The 22,660-nt window shown below is 38.2% G+C and overlaps 1 protein-coding gene, 1 long non-coding RNA gene and 2 pseudogenes across 4 annotated transcripts; 3 read left to right on the top strand and 1 right to left on the bottom strand.

Annotated features, from left to right (window-relative positions):
* Positions 1–341: 341 nt before the first annotated feature.
* Positions 342–6,829, top strand: LOC132036460 (disease resistance protein At4g27190-like; annotated as a pseudogene).
* LOC132038361 (putative E3 ubiquitin-protein ligase RING1a) lies at positions 5,661–7,351 on the top strand (annotated as a pseudogene).
* A 595-nt stretch (positions 7,352–7,946) lies between these two features.
* On the top strand, positions 7,947–8,792 carry LOC132036461 (uncharacterized). The gene is made up of 2 exons (XR_009409587.1): positions 7,947–8,080; positions 8,195–8,792. It is a non-coding gene; the product is annotated as an uncharacterized LOC132036461 (long non-coding RNA).
* Positions 8,793–8,875: 83 nt separating this feature from the next.
* Positions 8,876–14,072, bottom strand: LOC132036458 (protein TPX2). 3 transcript variants are annotated; one of them, XM_059426809.1, is made up of 21 exons: positions 13,730–14,071; positions 12,842–12,932; positions 12,686–12,743; positions 12,542–12,601; positions 12,427–12,457; positions 12,148–12,319; positions 11,920–12,016; positions 11,723–11,824; positions 11,509–11,622; positions 11,265–11,420; positions 11,115–11,177; positions 10,963–11,040; positions 10,719–10,874; positions 10,501–10,632; positions 10,333–10,413; positions 10,127–10,246; positions 9,859–10,025; positions 9,651–9,759; positions 9,513–9,572; positions 9,333–9,427; positions 8,877–9,237 (listed from the first exon to the last, which is right to left on the bottom strand). In XM_059426809.1, exons 1-21 carry the CDS (start codon positions 13,884–13,886, stop codon positions 9,117–9,119), a joined length of 2,220 nt encoding a protein of 739 aa, XP_059282792.1. In that variant the 5' UTR covers positions 13,887–14,071; the 3' UTR covers positions 8,877–9,116. The 3 variants fall into 3 exon arrangements, with proteins under 3 accessions (XP_059282790.1, XP_059282792.1, XP_059282791.1); XM_059426808.1 differs by having other exon boundaries at positions 8,878–9,237; positions 12,542–12,622; XM_059426807.1 differs by having other exon boundaries at positions 8,876–9,237; positions 12,542–12,743; positions 13,730–14,072.
* Positions 14,073–22,660: the final 8,588 nt, after the last annotated feature.

The raw sequence follows: 22,660 nt of genomic DNA, 5'->3' as shown, positions 1-22,660 counted from the left end.
ATCTTTTGACTCAACACCTCAGTTTTACCTGTATATATTTTCTTTGATTGTGATATTATTTCTATATTTCAATTTCAATTTTTTCTGAAATATTGTAAAAATATTTGTTATCCAATATTAACAAGGGAAAATAAAAAAATATTGACCTGAAATGATACATATTTCTAATATCACCGGAAATGACCCTTTTATGCAAGGTGCATACATTGTATATAGTAAACGTATAATGTTGTATATCATGTGTGTATAAACACTGTTGTATAAAAAATAACTGACTATGCGGATGTAAATTAAAAAATATGGCTACGTGGATGTAATATTTTATGTTGTATTGTATGTTATTGAAAGTATCCCTGCAGATTGGCTTTTTTTAAGTGAGATTGGTTTTCAGTCAACTTGAAGTTCACTCCTTCCCCTTTTCCTCTTGTTCATACTTTGTAATCCTCTGTTTCAGATTGGCTTTCAACTAAGAAAACTACATTTACTCTTGTTTCAGCTAAACAACTTTCAAGCTATTTTTACTGATTCCTACTGGAAACATTTTCAAGAATTAGTTCAAGAAGATAGCTATGGAGATCTTAATATGTATGTAGGAAAAGTCACATATTGCTTGATGCAGCCAGTTGTGAGAGGGATTGGGTATTTCTTTTACTACAAGAGCAACATCAGGTTTATGGATAATGAATCTCAGAAGCTAGATAATATCAGAAGTGGAGTGCAGCTAGGAGTGGAGGCTGCCTGGAAAAACTTAGAAGTCATTTCACCCAACGTTGAGGCTTGGTTAACTAGTGCTAATACAACTAGTGCAGATTTGGAAGGTGTAATGCGAAGTAGAGTTGAGGTTGAAAGAGGTTGCTTCTATGGTTGGTGTCCAAACTTGAAGTCACTTTACGTGCTGAGCAGGAGAGCTAAGAGAATTGCACTGGAGGTGGTTGAACTTCGAGATGAAGGCAAACGTTATGCTGATTTCTCCTATCCTGCACCACCTGCAGTCGGAATTGAAGCTATTGCTAGTAATAATGATGAGGAGTTTGAATCCAGAAAAATGAAAGAGGAGGAGCTCATGACAGCTTTGAGAGATGAGGATGTTCCTATGATTGGGATATGTGGTATGGATGGTGTCGGTAAAACAACTCTGGCTGAGAAATCAGACAAAGGGCGAAACAAGAAAGGTTGATGAAATAACTGTCAGTCAGACAAGGGGTTGCCGCTTGCAATTATTACAATTGCAGGAGTGCTAAAGTGTAAAAGCAAGACTTCATGGGAGGATGCCCTTAAACAATTACAAGTGTCAACACCAAAAAATATCCCAGGAGTGATTAAAAATGTGGATCAATCTCTCAAGCTAAGCTACGATTACTTGGAAAGTGATGAATTGAGGTACCTCTTTTTGCTTTGTTCCTTGTTCGAGGAAGATAGTAATATTTGGCCTGAAGAATTACTTAGATATGGAATGGGGCTTGGCATCTTTTCAGAAATTAAAAATATAGAAGAAGCAAGAAAGCGGGTGTGTCATCTGTTAGAAACACAGAAAGATCATTTCTTGTTATCCCTAGGTTCAAGCAAAAATTATGTCAAAATGCATGATGTGGTCCGTGACGTGGCTATATATATTGCGTCTGAGGGAAAGCATGTTTTTATGGTAAGTCACGATGTGAACTCGGTAGAGTTCCCAAGAAGAACTTCTTACGAGCCATACAGTCACATGTCAATTGTTGCACAAAGATTTCATGAGCTTCTTGAACCAATAGTCTGTCCAAGACTTGAGTGTCTAATGTTAAGACTTTTTGAAGAGCCATTCAACTTACGGGATAACTTTTTTGTTGCGACGAGTAAACTCAATGTCTTACGCCTGAGTGGATATGAGGAGTCCATTTGGCCTTTTCCAGCATCACTTCGGTTATTATCAAATCTGAGGACGCTATTTCTGAGTAATTTAGGGTTGGTTGATATATCCATTATTGGCGAACTTGTCACTTTAGAAATTCTCAGCATCAGAGATTCTCAGTTAGAGGAGCTCTGCCAGGGGAGATAGGAATATTGACCAATCTAATTATGTTAGAGTTTTGGAATGAGCATCAAGCACTTGAAAGGATTTCACCAGGGGTCTTGTCAAGAATAGTTCGATTGGAGGAACTACATATGATGAAAGTGAAACATTGTAGTTACTCCACCTTGAGGGAGCTGGAATCCTTATCGAGATTGACTGCACTGACATTAGTTAAATGTTCCGGAGATGTGATTTATAGTAACTTGGGCCTTTCCTCCAAGTTGACACGATATTATCTAAAAGTGGGCCAACAAGGTCTTAGTTACCTAGATAGTTCACTCATGGATAAGTATGACATGATTATGGATCTCGAGGTCACTAAGATCACCCCATTGGGTGATTGGATCCGCCGCCTTTTGAGGAAGAGTGAATTTGTACATTCAAGCGGAAATGGCTCCAAGAATGTCCTGACCAAGTTGTTGCTCGATGGGTTTCAAAACTTGAAACATCTCTGCCTATCTGTTTATGATTCATTGACACATTTATTGAATATCCACTGTCAGAATAATATATTGTTCTCCAGACTCGAAAGCCTGGAGGTAAGCGGTTGTCATAGTCTACAGTACTTTTGCAGCGACACTGTTGAGGTTACGGAGTTCCCTCAGTTACGATTCATGCGCTTCTGGAACTTACCGGAGTTCCAAAATTTCTGGCCTACAGCCAACAACTCTATCACCGACTCAAATCCTCTTTTTGATGAAAAGGTGTGCTTCTACTGTTCTATTCTACCTGTGACGTATCATGAAAAAAAAATTGAATTTATTATTTGGAGGGTTTATATGAATGAAATATTACCTTATACTTGAGCATTAAAGATCTTTATTCACGCAATGTCTATTTTTTCTACTATATATGATTTTTGTTTACCTAAGTACTTTATCTATAATTTAAGTTAGTTTTGTCTTCATTTGAATGTCTTTCTAGACGTCTTTTGTTTTATAAAATGTGGATAATCAAAATTTAAACATTGTGAATTATTCTAAAATTTTCTAATGTGGAATTTATAAAGTGGCGAAGCATATACATGGCCAGTAGCGTGTCATAACCTATTGCGGAAAAGTTGACATTTCAATCATTTGTATTTCTAAGCATTCACACGTAACCAATTACTTTAACGCGATAAAGAATATTTCAGTAACTTTATTGTTTTAAGTAGGTAAAGTTTGATAACTTTAATGTGGCAAAAGATAGTTTTCATGATTTTACTGTTACAACGGATAAGTGGGTAAAGTTCATCCGTTATTATTAACCCTATGTTAGAGCGTAGGCGGATCTAGCCTTAAAGCACTGGGTTCAGTGAACCCAGTGGATGTTACCTAAACCCTGTATTTGTATTGAGAAATTCACTAAATATCTATAATTATTTAACTGTGAATCCAGTTACTATTGTACAGTGTTATCAAAGCGCGCTTAAGCCCTGAAGCGAGGCTCAAAACATGTTGAGCGCTTCGCCTCGCTTTATGTGCGCTTTAGTGTCGTCATCAAGGCTCTAAGACATATTTTTCCTTGCCAATGAGCCTCTCTTGAGGAGGTGACACTAGATGATTGATATTTCACTTTATCTTAATATTTTTACAATTTCTTTGTCCATATATTTGTTATTCATGCTTATTATTATTAATCTTGGACTAAACATATATATATTTGTATTTTTGCACCATTGCGCTTTTTTCATTAAAGCCCACGCTTTATATGCGCTTCGCACTTAAAGCCCCAGCTGACCTTAGAGCTTTTTTCACGCTTTTCGCTTTTGATAACACTGCTATTGTATATTAACTTGACGTCGTTGTAGGAACCAAAAACTTCAAATCCTAGATTTGCCTCTTTGTTAGAGCCATGAATCACGAGACCTTTTTGTCAGATTGTAGTTGGAGTAAGTTTCATGAATTAAAAAATCCAAGTCTTTCACTTCCTCTTACCTTGATATAAGATGAGATATGGTTCGTCTTTCGATTGTAATTGAAGCTACATTGAATTTTCATCCTTTATAAAGATACAAGGCCTTCAACGTTTGCAGGTTTCTTGTCCCAGCCTGGAAGAGCTATAACTTGGTTATGCTGACAGCACTGCTCTGTGCTCTCACCAACTTCCAACTGGCTACTTCAGCAAACTTGAAGTATTGGTAGTTAGTGAGTGTGGCAAGTTGATGTCTCCATCAGTGGCCTGAATCTCCGAAGACTATGGATAAGAGACTGTGCATCAATAGAAGAAGTGATTGCAGAAGAGGAACAAGGAGAAGAAATGATTAAATGAGCCCTTATTTCCCCAGTTGGAAGATCTGCAGCTTGGACCGCTACCAAAGCTGGGGCATTTCTCTCCAATAAAGCGTGCTCTTGAATTTCCATTTCTTTGGAATCTGATGATTGAAAGCTGCCCCGAAATGAAGACGTTTGTCCTGGGATCTGTGAGTACACCGAGTCTCGCATTGGTGAACAACAAAGGTTTTGAGGTGGAAGATGATCTCAATAAATGGATACAGCAGAGGTTCAATTCTAAGGTTTGTCTCTTGCCATTGTCTAACTAACAATACATGTCATGCATTAATACACCCCTGTTCTACTGCTCTCTTTCTGTTTTAACTGCTAAATAGTAAGTAATATTCAGATAGTTTCTTCTCTCTGTCACTTGAAGGAACTTTCTTTTACTTGCCCAAATATATCCAATAAGAAATCTTATAAAGCATCATTGTACTCATTATTTTTTTTCTCAAGTAATTGTACTTTCTAGTCATCTTAGTTGTTTTGCAATCTCTGCACTCAGGAAGAAGAGATAACAAGCAGAGGCGGGTCAACAATATTGTAACTTATGGGTTCACGTGAACCTAGTAGATTTTTCCCAGAGAGTTTGTATCTGTATTAGGAAATCCACTAAATATCTATAAAATAAATGAATGTGAACGCAGTTATCATTGCTTATTAACTTGAGGTCATTATAGGATCTTATAAACTTCAAGTTCTGAATCTGCCTCTGGTAACTAGTGTATGGTACCAGTGTTGACTGTTGAAGTCTGAAGCTCGTTCAGTTGTTGACACAGTTATGGCTTTCCCTCCCTTAAAGGAAAAAAAATCTAGAAGTGGACTAGACGTCCGAGATATTCAAGTTCGGATCGACTAAAGAGAGAAAAAAGTAAGGAGGCTGCAAAAAAGAAAAACGACGAAGGTTGAATGAGAAAGAAATGAAAAAGGAAGAGAAACTTTGTTATCGGTCAAATTATGATATCACAGAATTAACTGCCCCTAGAATTAACTTTGGAGGCAAAGTGGATTAGATAGTACATTCATGTTTCATGAAATAATCCAATGTTAATTATACTACGTAAATTATATAATTTTTTTTTAAAAAGTTGTTTTTATTACATGGGGGTAGGGGAAATGGGGAGGGGATTACAATGTGGGGATTCGAACCCTCACCAACAAGGTGAAAGTTCAGGTAGTAAATTATATAATATGCGTATTATGAAATAAATTAAAATTTAGTAATATGTAAGTTAATTAAGGTCAATATTTAATACTATTGGGTGTCTGCACTGCATGCACAAGTATTATCAAGAAAACTCAGGCTGTGACGGGATGTCAACACCGGTTTTTGCAGGGAGTGCATAGATAAATCAATGAGACTTGGGTATGTAATGCATCAAAACAGTTTTGTGATTTTACTAGTCTTTAGAACCCAAGAATTACCTGAATACTACTGTGGCTTTTGTTTGTAATCGTCCTTTTACAGGAATAATGAATGCCCTGCTTGTCGCATACATTGCGCTAGTCGACGGTCATTGAGAGATGATCCTGGATTTGATACCTTGATGGAGGCAATATATCCAGATGCTGAGAAGTATGAAGAGGATGTATTTCCTTAATTTTAATATTGTGCAGCTTAATAAACCCCCTTTCCTCGCCTGTATAATGAAAAAAAGAAGAAGGGGCAATGAGGAAAAAAGAAGAAATACAAAACCTCTAGAGGCATAAATTCCTTTCCTCTTCCCTTTTGATGAAACTTGTCTGCTAAATTGTGGAATATCTTGTTTAGGGACTTGTCTTTCTTGAAGAGGAATGTGCACCTGAAATCCTCATTCTTGAATAGACATGTGTGCATTTGTTTGCATGTTTGTACTTCTTGTTTGATCCATTAGTCATTACAGGCATCTTGAAGATAGATGTTATGAATTAATTGAACTTAATTTGTTGATGATATTTTCTTTAAATGTAATAGATTCTGTTTTCTCCCCCTTATCACTATGATCTAAAAGATGACATTCTATAGAAAACTCTCATTTGGAAACTAAGATGCCTACTATGGCCAAATCACATCTTGCACTCTCAGAAAATGATCTCAATGTGTCCGTCTAGGCTTGCTGGTGACCGACTCCAAGTGCTCTACTAACACATGTTAAACCAACTTTTAAAAGGTTATTTTTTCCTTGTATTTAGCGAATCTGAGAATGAAATGGAAGATTATTGTTTGTGAAACACGTGTTTGCAGGTGTTATATTATGCCTATCGGATAGTCCAATTTGCTTTTATGCTTTACCCAGTAGAGAATGTAGTTATACTGTTGAAATAAACTGTTTATTAAAATTGATGTAGATATAACTTTTTCTTCCTGATTGACATTTCATTATATGTTGAGGGTGAGACACATAGAACTGATACATGCCTTATGTTTTGTATAGATGAAGCATTAATTAAAAGGCCCAAAGTTGGTAAAGACATAGCTGCTCCATCTGCACAAAGAACATCTCGCAACTATCACAATGCTTATTCAAGAAGAAAAAGAAACAGTAGGGCACAGAACCTGAGCGATCTGATCCAAATGAGAGTGAAAATGATGGTCATGATGAGAACAAAGATTCTTCACCCCTTAAGGATGAGCATGGAACACAAACCAAGTTCAGGAAACGCAGGAGGCGTAGCAAAGGAGCTCTGACCACCCAGACTACTTCTCTTCAGCTGCGAGTCCAGAGGGTGAACGCATTGAAACTGCAGTTCAATTACTCAGAGAGGCACCTTCTCCTGGACCTGCACTGAAGCCTGAAACACTTACTTGGGGAAGAGGTGGTGTTCGAAGCCACAGTCGACATGGCAGTGCCAGTGGTAGCAGAAATGCTCGTAATACTCGATTATCTAAGGTAGTTGATTATCTTGAAAGTGCGCAAGCAAATGATCACGAGGATTAAGATTCTTTAAACATGCTTATTCAAGAATGATTTATCCTAGCTTCTTTATAACATCTCTAAATGAGATGTGTCACAATTCATGAGCTGTCTCGTTCTTTCAATGAATAATTTGTCCGTAATTCACTGTTCTTACTTTGCAGTTAAATATCCATCTTGAGCTTCTTATTCCATTAGACAAACAAACGACACCAAGTCTGAAAAAGCCTCATCTCTGCTGCACGCCAAGCACATCAGTTGGACACCTCTGTGAAGTAAGAGTTCCTTTCCGTCATACTTTATTAAGAACAAAAAAGAAATACTCTCCGCTATCCTTTTCAAAAATAGATATGAAACATAGTCATATGGAGGCCTTGGTGACCTAGTTAACAGAAGTGATTAGAAGCTGTCTGCTGATGCAAAACAAATATCAAACTTTCTGGTGCTGCACAATCTTATCTCTGATCACATGGATGTCTCTCTGATTCAACTTTGATGTCTCAATAATGATGATGCATGTTTGTTGTTCTATGGTTATGTTTCTACATATCGTCAATTAGGAATTGCTTCCATAAAATCTGCCAGGCTGTTCATTTTTCCGTTTTGCCTCAACGATAACTTAAGAGTGCAGCTTGTAGCTCAGGAGACAAAATCACTAGCCAAAGATGTTGAATTTCTGGCAGTAAAGGGAAATATTAACCATTCAGTCTTAATGGATGCATCAAATATGCTATCTCGAGTATTTCTGGCAGTAAAGGGAATATTAACCATTCAATCTTAATGGATGCATCAAATATGCTATCTCGAGTTGTCAATGGGTCCAATGTTACTCTGCAACTGTTGGAGGAATCAGTTCCAGTTGCACTTTAAACAAGGATCGGGTAAGTTGGAGCCACAAATGAGGAATCAAGTCCAAATGGATTATTTAAAAAAAATTATGTTTGTTGATGTTTCCATCAGCGTCCCACTTGAACAATCTTTTTCTGTTCTTTCAGATCATTGCGTACGTGCAAAAGAATTCCGAGGTATGATGATCATTCAGCTGAAATGTGATGTCCTCAAGTCGGGTAGGGAGCATATGGAGTCCCAACATTTTGGAACTTTTTCTTAGTTTTCGCTGAATAGCAGTAGTCTGCTAGTTTTCAGTTCTGGCATATGATCTTTCTTTCTATAATGAATTTTAGTATCTTCTTTCTTGTTTCCTTTTCCTCACAAGTTATGGTTTGTTTATAACTTACAAGCTGTTTGTTTTTTCCAACGCTTCCCTGTTTTTTCTCCTAGGTTCCTGCTGTGGCTAACCTAGGATTTTTAAATCATGCGTGTTCAATTATTTTTAATATGAAAATTGCTACTGAGATTGGGTGCTCAGTTAATATATTTGTATGAATTATAGTATTAATGTTTGGCTCCTAAACACACAACCCCCAGACATACGGTCCACCATTGCTTTCCCCACTACCCCTAGTCTCTATTTGCTGCACCAAACAAATATGCCTGACCAATCAAACAAAGGGATCACGTTTTCTTTTTTAAGGTTGGTCTGAAGTAGTGTATCGCACTTTAGTACAATACGGGCGGGACAAAAAAAATAAATAAATGAAGAACTAACTTTCTTTAAAAAGAAAAAAAGAAAAAAAAACTTATCGTCACTACAGTTTCTACGTTAATCAATCAATTAAGTATACGTTATAATTCTGAACTAAGGATTGGCATTATGCACATGGCCATTGTTTTACAATTTTCGATGTGTTAATTTACTCCATATACTTGATGAATTCTTCTTATACTAAGGGCGCATTTTTTAAGATAAACACATTGACTCCAACCACTTCACAACATTGTCCCTAATCTCTCCATGGAGTTCAAGGATTCTTGAACATTCCTCCCGGTTTTTGGATCGATTAAAAGTTTGTATCTTCACCTCATCTGGGAGGCAGCACTAGAAACTGCAGCATAGGGACACATCATTTTTCTCCTTTCTTGCCTTTTAAGAATCAGCAGCTTGGGGGATCTTGGTTTTGTCACTTGTTTGGAACACCTGTGAGTGGGTGTGTTTTAAACAGGTTCAGTAGTTATTCCAATATGTAAAAAGAAGAAGACAAGAGCTTCTTAGCATGAATTAATTATACATACTTTTGTGGCAGGAAAGGATGATCAAATTTAGGCACAGGTCTTGCATGAGGCACCAAAGTTCTCCGTAGTTGTTTCAGCGCCATCTCTTCCTCCATCTAACCACCACAATCCACCACATTTAGAATTAGTCTAATCACGCAGTTAGAGAGTTGCTCGAAATAACATAATAAATATGCATACCATTCTTTCAGCTTCTGCCTCCTCCCTGTATCTTTGATACATCAGTTCTTTCTCCTTAATCTGCACAACATCTTACAACATGAGTATTATAGGCTTAAGCTTCCAGAGAGAGTTGCGTGCAAATGGAAAAAGTTTTACCTTCTTATCAAACTCAGCTCTATCTGTTGCACGGTGATCTACGTGTAGATTAAATTCCTGAACTTGCGTGAGGGGCTTACGTACTTTTTCAGGAACTGGAATTGGATCCCTACACGTTTTAAGGGTTGGAAAAAAGCATTATTCATCCTTTCAGATTCACTACAAAAGAAAGATGGTACATAAAATATTCAATCTTTGAGATCTTTACTCGATCAAGACTGGTTGTGCTCTAAAAGTCCTCATTCTTTCTTCTTCCTCCTCCAATCTTTGCCGTTCTTCCAATTCCCTCTGCATCTCCCTTTCATGCCTGACCAGACTCTCCAGTTGGAAAGGTTCTGGTTTTGTACAATGCTTTGGTTCTGGTTTTGGCGGAATCTGGCAATGGGAAACATAAGAAATGAGTTCGCATAAAAGGGGGTATGTAGAAAAAGGTTTTCCTGCAAAACAGATATGACAATATTATGTGTGTTACATACCACAGGGTAATCAGTTGTGTAAGGATATGGAGTTGCTTTGGGAACTCTTGACCTCTCTTCTTCAATCTGTTTCTGTAGAAGTTCAGTGAACAGTCTCCTCTCTTTCTCTGCTCCTCTTTCCTGGATTCAAGAAAAAACTAAGGGTTGAAGAGCTACAGCATTTCGATAAGAAGGAACAAAAACAGGAACACAGAAAATATACACACCTCTGTGTAGAGACGAAAAGGACTTGGTCTGGTGTTTGTCGGTATAGTCTTTTCATTTCTAGGTTCGGAATTCAGAGAAAGCTGAAAATTGGGGAAAGTACAGTGAGAAAAATGTCAAGGTATAAGGTTCTAGAGATAGTACTAAGAAGGATGATATTCTGATGGAACCTTGTCAAAGAGATCAGTAACGTTAGCAGGAGGTGGAATCCTTTCATCTGTGGCAAAATGAAATTCTTCAGGCACTGTCACCTGCTTCTTTGTGTTGCAGAACATTCCCAGGTCTCCTTTACTTTCAAAGATCTATAAGTCGAAAATGTTAGCAACCAATATTGATCAACAATAATTGATAGTCCAGAAGGTAGAAAACTATTGGGAGGTTATGTTACCTTCTTATTGAAAGGCCTAGCCTTGAACTTCGGAATGTTTTCAAGTCCTTCTTTTTCAAGTTCTTCAGAGCTTTTGATCTGTGGAGGCCGTGCTCTAAGTGACGTTTGCAGAATAGGTGATTTAGGAGCTGTAAGATGTGGCTTCCATTGGTGACTCTGAAAATGTTTGATTTAGTCAGTATGAAAGCAAGTAGTTTTTTTTTTCATGAGTATTTACAGGAACCACTTTGTAGTTAGCAACAACCTTAGTAGATTCCATGGATAAGACTGAAGATGTTTCCGCATTCTGCTTGGCCCTGACCATCGTCTCCAAATGAAATTCCTGCAGAAGTGTAGCAGATCTTTAGCTGAATTTTCTTGAATTACTCTCAGCTCTTCATAATCGGGATACCATACCTTAAATTCTGGAAGTTCTGGTGTACTTTTACGTAATGTTGGTAGATTTGGAGCTTCCAAGATCTGTTCCCAAGTAAGATAAGATCAATAAAAAATATTCAAAATCAGAAGGTAGAAAAACGACGCAAAATCATCTATAAAATGAGGCACCTTCTTGTTCAATGGGCGAGCCTTAAACTTGGGAATTTTAGCCATCATTTCTTCCTCAAGCTCAGCTGAACTCTTCACTGTAGTTGGACGGACACGTTGTGCAGTCTCAAATTCAGGTTCTTTAGGCGCAGTTAATTTAAGTTTATTAGGTTTCCTCTGCATCAATCATCCTTGGTGATGAATATAACATTATAAAGAAATTGAAAGGTAATAAGCCGATATCAAGAAAGGCTTCAGAGGTTACATGCAAAGTGGAACTGCTCATGCAAGACAGCGACATCTCCCTTGTGCTACATTGAAACTTCTTCATCATTTCTGCTGTTGAAATAAACTGTGGTACTGGTTCTGGGACGTACATCTTAAACAGTATAAACTCTAAGTTAGATTCTGAATATTCAGATAAATATATATCCATCCATCACATGCAAGAGATAAAGGAAGATGTAGTCAACGGAAACCTTTCTGTCCTCTTTACGAGTTTTGGCAGCCGAAGAGAAGGTGGAACCATTAACTCCAGGTTTTGTTTTGTGCAGCAAATTTGGTGGTTTAACATCCAGAATCTAGCAATTCGGGAGGCAAAAAAAAAAAGAAGGTAAATCCCGTGAGGTCAGATAAGACAACGTTGAATATTCAGTATTCTCCAAAGTTAAACTACCTGCTTGGCTTTTCCACTTTCTAGCTTTTGTCTCTTTATAGCTTGGTTTTCTTGACCAAAATTGGGCGTTCCAACAGCACTTCTCATGATTGCTTGCCTGTGCAAGCAAATGAAGTTCATTCACTCTATCAGACCAAAATAATTTAGGGGAGAGATTAAGAAGGCGGAAGGAACAATGCGAGAATAAAAATTGAAGTGCCAAAGAAGCTACAATAGCACGTCACTTACTTTCTCACGCTGGCAGGATTAGCGATCTTCACTGGCAATGTTTTTGACTTCACTGCTGAAGGATTTCTAAGCATGCTTGAAATTTTCTTCGCTGTCTTCTGATTGTTGGAATCAGTCTTCCTAGGGTCTATCTTCTTAGACATTGTTGGTGGTGGTCCTGGGGTGCACATTTCTGTACAAGATGGTTATGATCAGATGGCCTTAGCAGCTGAAATTGTCCCCTAAATGGGCAAAAAACTAAAGCAACAAATCTAATTGATAAGCCATAGTATAACTAACCTTGACTAGTTGGCTGTTTCTCAGCAGATTCCTGTAAAATTATAAAAAATACAATGAGATACAGAGGCCAAATTAAGAAATGGTGCGTCAGTTACCACGGAAAATGCAGACATACCGGATTGAGAAGACTTCCATTAAGTTCTACTACAATCCCCTCATTTGGTGTCACCTCTTCCTTAACCGCAGAAGATAAAACCTTAGCTTCTACCACAGTCTCATCAGTTGGTGTCACCTCTTCCTTAACCTCAGAAGAAAAAACCTTAGCTGCAGGTTTGTTCTCATTTGGTGTCACCTCTTCCATAACCTCAGCTACAGGTCTGTAGCAGATAATATAAAAACATGATGGTTAAGTGACAGTAAAATGAATTGGCATTGTATCATCTAAATCTTGAGATATTTGTTACACTATAAGGACCTTGTATTACTCTGCAGCTTCTCGCCTTCATTAAAATCACAAGGGATCCCAAGTTGTACTGATCTACTGGTCTTGATTCTTGGCATACAAGCTGCAACATTAAACAAAAAAAAAAAGGTAACTAAACATCAACTTTTCACTTCAAATTGGTGGTATTCTATAACGAAAATAGCAATCAGCAGCATCTACAAAGACCGCCATTTAAACATCAACATTCCTTGTACATCCAATGATTCTATAATAAAACTAGCAATCAACAGCAGCTACAAGGCAATGTATCCACTACCAATCTGCAGGATCTAAAAAAGGGAGCAGTATTCGCAGAATCGAATTGCGAGAAATCCAGTTTGGAGGTTAAGCATTCCTGAAGTTGACCTAGAGATAATGACCGTTAGCCCTAAATTTTCGCTGTTAAGTCTCACATTTGTTCTCCACCAGGGATGTATTAGGTCTGTATTTATCAATAATTCCAAGGCCGATCCCAACTAGTTCGGGATTGAGCCCTAATTGATTGATGAATCATAAGCTATCTTGCTCTTTAGTTAACTGTATTCAGTGATAAAACTAGTATCTCAAATTTTCAACTTGGTGACTATATCCACTGAAGTGGCAAAAACATTATTCAACAACAACATAGCCAGTGTAATCATTTCAAAGCAGGACGGAAAAGAAATAACGAAAATGAAGAAATAATAGCAAAAAACTATAGAAAGCATGACCCAACAATAGCTACATTCAAACTAATACGATAACCAAAGTACAAGAAACAACAGATATAGTAACAGAAATCAAAGAACAAGTAACTACTACAAGAATTAACAGTCAGTAAATTGAACAATTAAAATAAAATTCCAAAAAAACAAGCAGAATCAAAATCTTGAAACATACGTGAAGGAGCATAGCTAGTTGTAATCTCAAACCAAAGCTCTGCCTTGCGCATATCTTCCTCCGTCTCTCCGTCAATGAAATCGTAGAATTTCGGGGCCGAAAACTCGTAAATTTCATCAATTTGGAATAAGTTCGGATCCTCTTTTCCTTCAGCCATGTGAATTTGAGGAATGTGAAAGAACAAATGTATTTGTCTCTGTTTAATTTTGATGTTCACTTTGCTGGGGTTTTTTTTTTTGGGAGCGGGAGAGTATTAAAAAACGGTCGAATTTCTGATTTGGAAATCAACGGTCGAATTTGCCTTTGAAAAATATATGATCTTGTTGACCGTTGGTGCTGGTATCTGGCAAACTCTATAACGGCTATATTAGTATGTGATCAACTCCATCATGGAAGAAACGGTGTCGTTTTAGGTGCGTAGAACATATGCTAAACTTTTTTGTTCTTTTTCCTTTTACAGATGCTACAACAACAACAACAACCCGTTTAATATGTTTTAAAAAATTCCACATAAAAGCATAAACAACATAATATTCAACATTTCACCATCCAAGTTTTCCGTCGATCCGGTTTCAATTTTTATGTTACTACTTTTGTTCCAATTTATTTGACACACTTTCCTTTTTAATATGTTTTAAAAAATTCCACACTTAATATTCAATTTGACTTTAATATTTGTATATCCTTTAATGAAATGATTTATAGCCGCATAAACGAGTAAGGTTTGTTTGCCACATAAATAGGGATGGAGGGAGTATATTACATGTTTTCTATAAAAACAACATTCACTATGATAACAAAAAAAAATATCCCAATAAACCTTCTTAACAGTTTTTAAAAAGGTTTGACTGAATATCCATATTTAGCCTTTTCCTTTTTAGGAAATTTTCTGAAGATCTTGTCAGTTAAATCATTCTTAACAGTTGTCGGAATTCTTTGGCCTAGTTTTCTTATCTGAGATAGTTATGATCGTTTCAGACTTTCAGTGAAGTACATGTATTAGGATTTATATTTGACTTACTAAATCCGTACCTTTTATGATTTGTGATGACTTTTTATCTACCAGAAAAAAGCATTCCATTGTTTTTAGTACATAACTACATAATAATAGGAGTGTATAATATATACTACATATTTTGATTGGTTGTGATTCTATAATAGATTCAACAAAAATATATCAAAATCATAAAAATCTAAACGTATTTGATTAAGCGTAAGCGTTGTTCTTATAATATACAGTCAAACGCCTTTATAAAATCATTGGGTTCGAAATTTTTTGGCTGCTATAGAGAATGACTGTTATACACCTATCAACATTGAAATTTAAATAATATCTCATTGTTATAGGCAAAAAAAATGCTTATAATCTAATTCTTAATTATCAAATCATAAGCTTAATCACACTTTGTATATCGAAGAGAAGTCTTTTTTAATGATGTATATATATATATATATATATATATATATATATATATATATATATATATATAGTGTTTGTTAAAGTATTAAAATATTTAGTCAAAAATCTCTAGACTATTAGTAAAATTAGAGATTCTCGTTTCTATAAATATAGTTAATTATTATATATTACAAGGAAAAGAAGATAGCTATTATATGGGCTAATAAAGTTACACATTAAAAAAAAACACACTTAGTGTTTTTTTTTCCATAAAAAGATCGCAACATCTTATTTTAGTAAATCTTTTTTTTTTTGCAACACTTAGTGTTTTTTTCCATACTTTGACCAACGATTAGTCGTGTGTCAAGGCTCCGAAATGTCAATATTTTATATAGAACCTGATATTTTTTCTGCGTACTATAATGTAGGCTCAATACATCTAGGATACGTAAACGTTCGGATCGTCGTTTTAGGGGTTGAAAAGGTACCCGAAGTAAGTTTTGTTTGAAAACTTTAGGTGTATTTTTTTTTTTTTTAAAAAAATAAATAAATTATACCTAATTGGGATTTTCATTTATTAAGTCAAAGTCTAACACAAAAATAAATGGGTTAAGCCCATAATCAGGCCCAACCCCAAATAACAGAAATTAAAAGAAAAAGATCCATCTCACTTGTCCTAAATCAGAATTAGGAAAGTATACTTTTTTTTGGTAAAGTAAACAAATTTCATTAGAAAAGGCATCAAGTAGATGCAAAGTTACAGAGAGAAACCTAAGCTTCAAGCATAGAGCTGAATAAAGCTAGATTGGTGAGCAAAAACTCCGTGCAAACAAGCCTAAACCTATGCCGCCTTAGAAACTCGCTAAATAAGAGTCAAGGAGCCAACAAAATCCAAAAAGTTATCAACACCGTTTATAGAAGTATGGAAATGCCAACTAAACAAACTAACTAAGCGAGATTCCTTTCAAAGAACTCGGTGGGGAGTTGATTTTCCATCAAAGCATCTATTGTTTCTTTCTTTTCAAATACACCAAAAGATAGGCCGCCGGGATCATTCTCCAGATCCTTTTGATGGATTTGTCAACTCTCCATAATATCCAAATTTTCAAAAGCATCCTTAATAGAAGAAGACATAACCCAACTAAGACCAAACAATGAGAAAAAGAAGTGCCGGACGAGCTAGCCATCAAGGGCAAAGCAAAAATAGTGATTCACGCCTCATTGGTCCGATAGCATAGATGGCATCCGTTGATAAGAATAATGCCTCTCCTTTCCGAGGTTGTCTTGGGTCGGCAAGCCCTTTTAAAGCCGTCTGTGTGAAACAACCGACTTTCGCAGGTCGCCTAGTCCTCCAAACATGCTTCCAAGGCCAATTTTCAAGCAAACCATTCTCGTAACACCCAATCTCGTAGCATTGTTTCACGTTGTATTCCCCCCTTCTTTGAATTGCCCCATATCCCGTCGGGTGCCTCGCCTAATATGTAGTTTTCAAGAGCACCCAAGAGCCGTGTGAGGTCATTGATTTCCCAATCTTGGAGATTTCTTCGAAAATAGGGCTCCAAACATTGCCTTCCCTATACCGTGCAATGGAGGCATCTCTATTGCTTGCTACCGCATAACCTTAGAAAGGCAATTTTAAGAGTAGATTCACCTAGCCATAAATCTTCCCGTAATTTAACGTGGAGACCATTGCCCGCCTTGAAGGATATTTTTGGAAAAAAATCCTCTTGAAGGTTGTTGATGTGCTTCCGCACCCCTACACCATATGGTTCTCTCGTTTCGTTAGCGCTCCGTTGATTTTGGGCACCATACTGGCTAATATGATGTCTTTCCAAAGAACTGCCCTCGGGTTGCCCATATCTCCGTAGCCACTTCATTAGCAATCCCTTATCGTGCGAGCTTCAAATCTCTCGATCCCCAACCCTCCTACGGCCTTTGGAAGAGTCACTTTTTGCCATTCGACTAGAGAGAATTTGTTGGTTTGATCGTTTCCTTCCCATAGGAATTTTCTTCTAAGTCCGTCAATTTGCTTAGTGACCGAACTTGGCATAGGGAAGAGGACATAATGTAAGTAGGAATGCCGTCCAATACACCGTTTATAAGTGTGACTCTACCTCCGAGAGAAAGGTATCGTGCATCCGCCATGTAGCAAGCCTCTTCTCCATTCTTTCAATAACTCCATTCCATATTTCAACGTACTTGAACTTGGCCCCAAGAGGTAATCCCGCATAAGTGGTAGGTAGAGAATCGCATTGCAACTTAAGATCTCTCGCCGCAGCTTCTAGGTCGGGGAACTTCACTGACGGATAGATTTTGCTTTTTAGCATGTTAATGTGCAATCCAGAGATTGATTCAAATACCATCGAGTGATGTCGAGGTACTTCACCGCTCGACCGTTCGTCCACAAAAAGTCAAAGTATCATCCGCATAAAGTAGATGAGATATCGTGACAGAGGTGATGGATCTCTCGCCCACACGAAATCCCCGGATCCATTGGAGTTCCTTGGCCCTTTCCAAAGAATCGAGTTAGCCCCTCCATAGCCAAAATAAACAAGAAAGAGAGAGTGGGTCTCCCCGCTCGAGACCCTTTGAGAGAGAAAAAACCAACTAGACTTCGTTTACTAGGATTGAGTATTTTACGGTAGAGAGATACAAAAAAATATCCACCTTATCCACCTATTCCCAAAGCCCATCTTCTTTAAAAGTTCAATTAAATAGGTCCAATTTAATTGATCAAAAGCCTCTCTATATCCAACTTGCAAAGAATGCCGCTTTCCACTTTTCGCCTTCCAAGAACCTCATTTGCAATCGAGAAGCATCGCTGATTTGCCTATTCTTCATGAAAGCACTTTGTTGCCCCGAAACCAACCTTGTACGTCACCTTTTTCAACCTTTCGCCTAGAATTTTGGCCACGAGCTTGTAGACACCGCCTATCGTCGATTGGTCCGAAATCCCCGAGTTCTATTGCACCTTTCTTCTTTCGTATGAGAGCAATGAAGGATGCGTTGCAGACCTCACCATTTGACAAGCTTTTGGTGGAAAAATTGAAAGCTCCCATAATGTCGCTTTGATAAAGCTCCGGGATTTCGAAAGAAAGCCATGGCGAGCCATCGTGGCTCGGTGCTTTATCCGGGGCACAGGATTTTAGGCCGTAAGGACCCAAGTTCGAAGAAAGGGTTTCCATCTCCATCATTTCCTCCGATCGATGGTGGAAAGGTTCTCAAAGTTCATCGAGGGTCTTCATAGTTCTCGCTTCTTGTAAAGATTTTGATAAAAGTCAAGGATGCCATCCTTGACGAGTCCCTTGTCATCGCGACTTCGCCTCTATTTTAAGCTTATCAATGTTGTTACATCTTCTATGAGAGTTAGCCATTCTTCCTCGAAAAAATTTAGTGTTCTTGTCCCCCTCTTTCAACCAAAGACATCTTGATTTTTGCCTCCAAGAGATCTCTTCTCCGCAATTGCTATCCGTTCCAAAATCCAAATTTAAGCTTAGAGATTTGAGCTTCTCCTCTCATTGAGTGGGTTCGTTTTCTGCAATTTGCTCTAAAAGATCCAGCTCCTCCAAAGCCTTGCTTCTTTGATTTTCCAATTTACCATAAACATCATGTTCCATTTACCGATATCCCTTTTCAAGTTTCGAGTTTTTGAGTGAGTACAAAATCGGAGTGCCCCCGACCGAGTAAGAATCCCACCATCCCTTCATCGATCTAGAAAACCCTCTCGATCGTAACCACATATTTTCAAATTTAAAGTAGGAAAGGGATGCCTCTCAGTCCCCACTTTCCAATACAATTGGCTTATGATCCGAGAAAACCCCGGGCATGGCAATTTGTTTAATGGAGTTGAACATCTCACGCCACTCGAGGAAAATAGAAACCCCGTCAATTCGAGGCTTGGAGAAATTCCTCCTCTCTCGACCAGTGAACCGAGCTCCTCAAGTGGAAGGTCTATCAATTCCAGGTCGAGAATGATGTCTGAAAAACCTCTCATTGCTCTGGATCTTCTAGTACAGTTGAGCGTTTCCTCTTCAAATCTACAAACATTGAAATATCCCCCGATCACCTATAAATCAGACCAAAGACCCCTAACTGCTGCTAGTTCAAACCATAATTCAGTTCTCTCAAGGTTAGTGTGTGGACCATAAACCCCTGAGAACACCCATTTGAAATCTTCAGTAAGACTCTCGAACGAACCTCAGATAACGAGAAAGCCCAACCCGAGAATCAACACAATTCCATAATCTCTTATCCCACATGATCAAGATGCCCCTTTAGTACCGATTGCTTTTAGTTCGCCCATGAAATCCACCTATTCCCCCAAATTTATTTGATCAAAGACGCGCTCCATTCTCCAATCTTAGTCTCCGCAAGCATATTATATCAACCTTCCATTTTTGAATAAGAGATTTCAAAGTGCTTCTCTTATTCTTCTCATTTAATCCCCGCACATTCCAAATAAGGGTTTTAACTTTCATCCGGAAAGAGCTTTTTGAGACCTCGCCCCTATCCTTCCTTCCACTCGCCTTCGTAGTCCCCATTCCAGCTTTTTCTACTCGTTTCGCTTTGTTCTTCCCTTTTCTTTGATTCCTTGTTTTCTATTTCTGTTCTTGTGCTTGAATTTTTTTCCTTTCCTCCATCCTTAGAATAATATCAAATAATTCGTGTTCAAAACCTGAGACATTGACCCCTAAAACTTTGCAAGTTTTCATCATTGTCGCCTTTGTCCATTTTGATGTCTCCAACACCGGCGTGTGTCAATCTTGTGCATACTCAGTGCACCTTCATCATGCCATGGGAGAGGTAGACAATTGTTGAAAGAGAGTGAAGACCGGCCTGAATTGGAATCACTGGGGGGATTGGAATAAGGATTTTGAGGGGTAATGGCTCTGCATGGAGAACTAGGGTTGCAGATGTTCTCAGCTTCATCATTTGCTTCCAACTGGGAAGGAGTATTTCGAAAGAATTCATATCCTTAGAATTGAAAGCTTGAAATTCATCGCTAAAGGGTCGAAGGAGTTAGTCATGAAGGAAGAGGAAGGTCGGAACAAACAAGGGTCCGTAATCGATCCTTTTACTCTCCAGAACCCGCGTTTTTCTACGGGTTTTTTCCATTTTTGCCCCTTTGAATAATAACCATTATTCAAGCCCACTTCAGCTTTCCCATTAGAAGCTTTGCCTTTTCCTTTGTATGTAACATGTTGAGCCGGCCCATTAGGAATAAAAAACCCTGACCTGTTTTCTTCCTTTGAATAATAACCATTATTCAAGCCCACTTCAGTTTTCCCATGAAAAGCTTTTCCTTTTCCTTTGTATCTAACATGTTGGGCCGGCCCATTAGGAATAAAAAACCCTGACCTGTTTTCTCTTTTTAGCAACAAGGTGGCATGTGAGCGAGTGTCGCTTTAGTAGACTTAGCACGTAAGGGATCTAGTGGTATCCCTAATAACCGGCTCCTCCCTTGTCCGGGCAAAGGATTTGACCTTGCTTCCATCACTATCGATAGGTCATAGATCCGGTCCTCTAATTTGAAATTCAAATTCGCCTAATCTTCCTCCCCGAATTTTTGACACAGATGCGAGCCCAAAATAAACGGGTCCTATGTTTTGTGTCTTCGTCAACCCCGATAAATCCACCACATTGATCTCCGATGCGATTGAAGGTTTCGTGTCCAAGCATTCGTTAGGAACTCCAAAACCTTTATCCGTGTTTTTCGGTGAGGAACTTGGTATTGACCTGCGACCACCAAGAAAGTGAGAGACGTCTCCCACTCCAAAACCGCCTCCGACTCGACTCTCACCGCCTCTTGTCTAGATGGGAGCTCGAAGAGGAATCGTTATGATCCATGGGATCACTTTCAAGCTCGCCGTGACCCTCCATCCGGACTTAAACCAAGTGAGAATTGTTTCTTTGTTGGGGCCGTGATGAAAAGAGTCGTTGAAGGTGCCGATAAGGCTTCGAAAAGAGGGTGAGATTCGTCCGTTGGTGAGAGATTGTTTGCCTCGGCCGCCTTCCAATATTTGCGCAAAGATGGTATGTTTTTAGCAAAGGAGCCGGGGGTCGAATAGAGCCGTATTGATGCTCGTATTTTCCCAAAAAGCGCAAGATCTTCTCAGCTATGTCTACCTACCCGCTGTTTGGAGTTATTTCTAGAATGATCACTGCTGATTTTGAAGTCCCTTGCTAGACTTTTATGCGTGTATACCTTCCGTGAACGTTGAAATTCTGATAGACCCTGTATAAATATTGTTGTTGCTTTCTCCCCCATCTTCTGTATAAATTCCCCGATCCTTTTGATGCTTGTATTAGGGCCTCGCACACCCAACTAAGATTTTGGATGTCAAAATTAACTTTTGTTGTAAATCTCCTGCCTCTTTCTATTAATGAGAACCATCTGAACTGTTTGTCTACTGTATTGTTGAGCTCGAAAGATTTATCCCCTGCAATGAAAAATAATTTGTCTCCCATTGTGGATGTCTCCGGTGGGCTGGATCACCGGAAGAAGAAACTCCCTCAGACCCTAAAAGGTCTTTTGGGGCTTACCTCAAAAGAAGTGCCTTGAAGCCCTATTTGCATTTGTTGCCTTGCTCTCGTTTCTCCCTCTTTTTGCTCGATGTGGAAGTGATGACTCCTCATCTCCCTCTCTTGACTGTTGGTGTTGAGCTCAATGTAAGTGTGTTTTATTTTCCTTTTCGATTCCTTGCTGGATTTCAGATTTGTTGACCCATTTCTTGTGTTCTTGCTGTTCATATCTCGGTACTTTGTTCGATTTGGTTTGAATCGAAATAAAGAGTAAAATCAATTACTTGTTTAAAACTTGTGCTCTACCCAACGAAGTGAAAACTGAAACATTTAAGCTCTGCTTCTCTTCAGTGGTCTGGAATCGACCGTGTCCAAACTTTGAGGATGTGTCGATGAAATCAGCTTAATGGTATCCATTTTGACTAGCACGGACAACTGTGAATGAAGGATCTGTGCACAATTTGTCCGCGTCGATGTGTTTCTAAGCTCAATTAACCTTGTAAGTTCTTCCTCCTTCATGATTCCAGTCCTTTGCTGATGTTGTACTTCTCGAATATACTGATGATGTTGAACATGTATGTTTCCTTCTTTCCTTAATTTAGACTTATATAAACCTGATATTTGTCTATTTGAATGAGCACCATAAGATGCTAATACCACAAATAAAACATCCATCAAGTCTATTTGGTCTAAATCAAGACTGAGAATTTAACAATATTTGTTCTGCATATGATGAATTTGGTGAATGAAACTGGAACCTGCCTCAGAGCTAAGCTTAGAATGTGTGTTTGCTGCTTTTCCTTTGATATTCCAGTTTTTATGCTGCTGCAGTCTGTTAAATGCCCAATCTGTACTCTCTTGTATGAGTAGTGTGCTTAACCTTCTGGATTTAAAGCCTCTTGCACTTGTGTGTGCTGATTTGTGTAGTGTAGAAGCCTGCAAAAAAGCAAACATAGTTAGAAAAAACTACTATTTTCTCCTCCATAAGGATATGAACATGATGATTAAAC

Source organism: Lycium ferocissimum, chromosome 11 (assembly GCF_029784015.1).
Source record: "Lycium ferocissimum isolate CSIRO_LF1 chromosome 11, AGI_CSIRO_Lferr_CH_V1, whole genome shotgun sequence".
NCBI classification, from domain to species: domain Eukaryota; kingdom Viridiplantae; phylum Streptophyta; class Magnoliopsida; order Solanales; family Solanaceae; genus Lycium; species Lycium ferocissimum.
The sequence above is the reverse complement of the archived record's forward strand: the minus strand, read 5'-3'. Positions and strand labels throughout refer to the sequence as shown.

Bases quoted from the DNA above. Each gene is read 5' to 3' on its own strand.
- LOC132036458 (XM_059426807.1), bottom strand. From the start codon at position 13,886: ATGGCTGAAGGAAAAGAGGATCCGAACTTATTCCAAATTGATGAAATT. The intron at 12,933-13,729 runs GTATGTTTCAAG...TTAATGTTGCAG, and splicing joins AACTAGCTATGCTCCTTCAC to CTTGTATGCCAAGAATCAAG. The intron at 9,238-9,332 runs GTATGTATAATT...ACCCACTCACAG, and splicing joins CATCCTTTCCTGCCACAAAA to GTGTTCCAAACAAGTGACAA.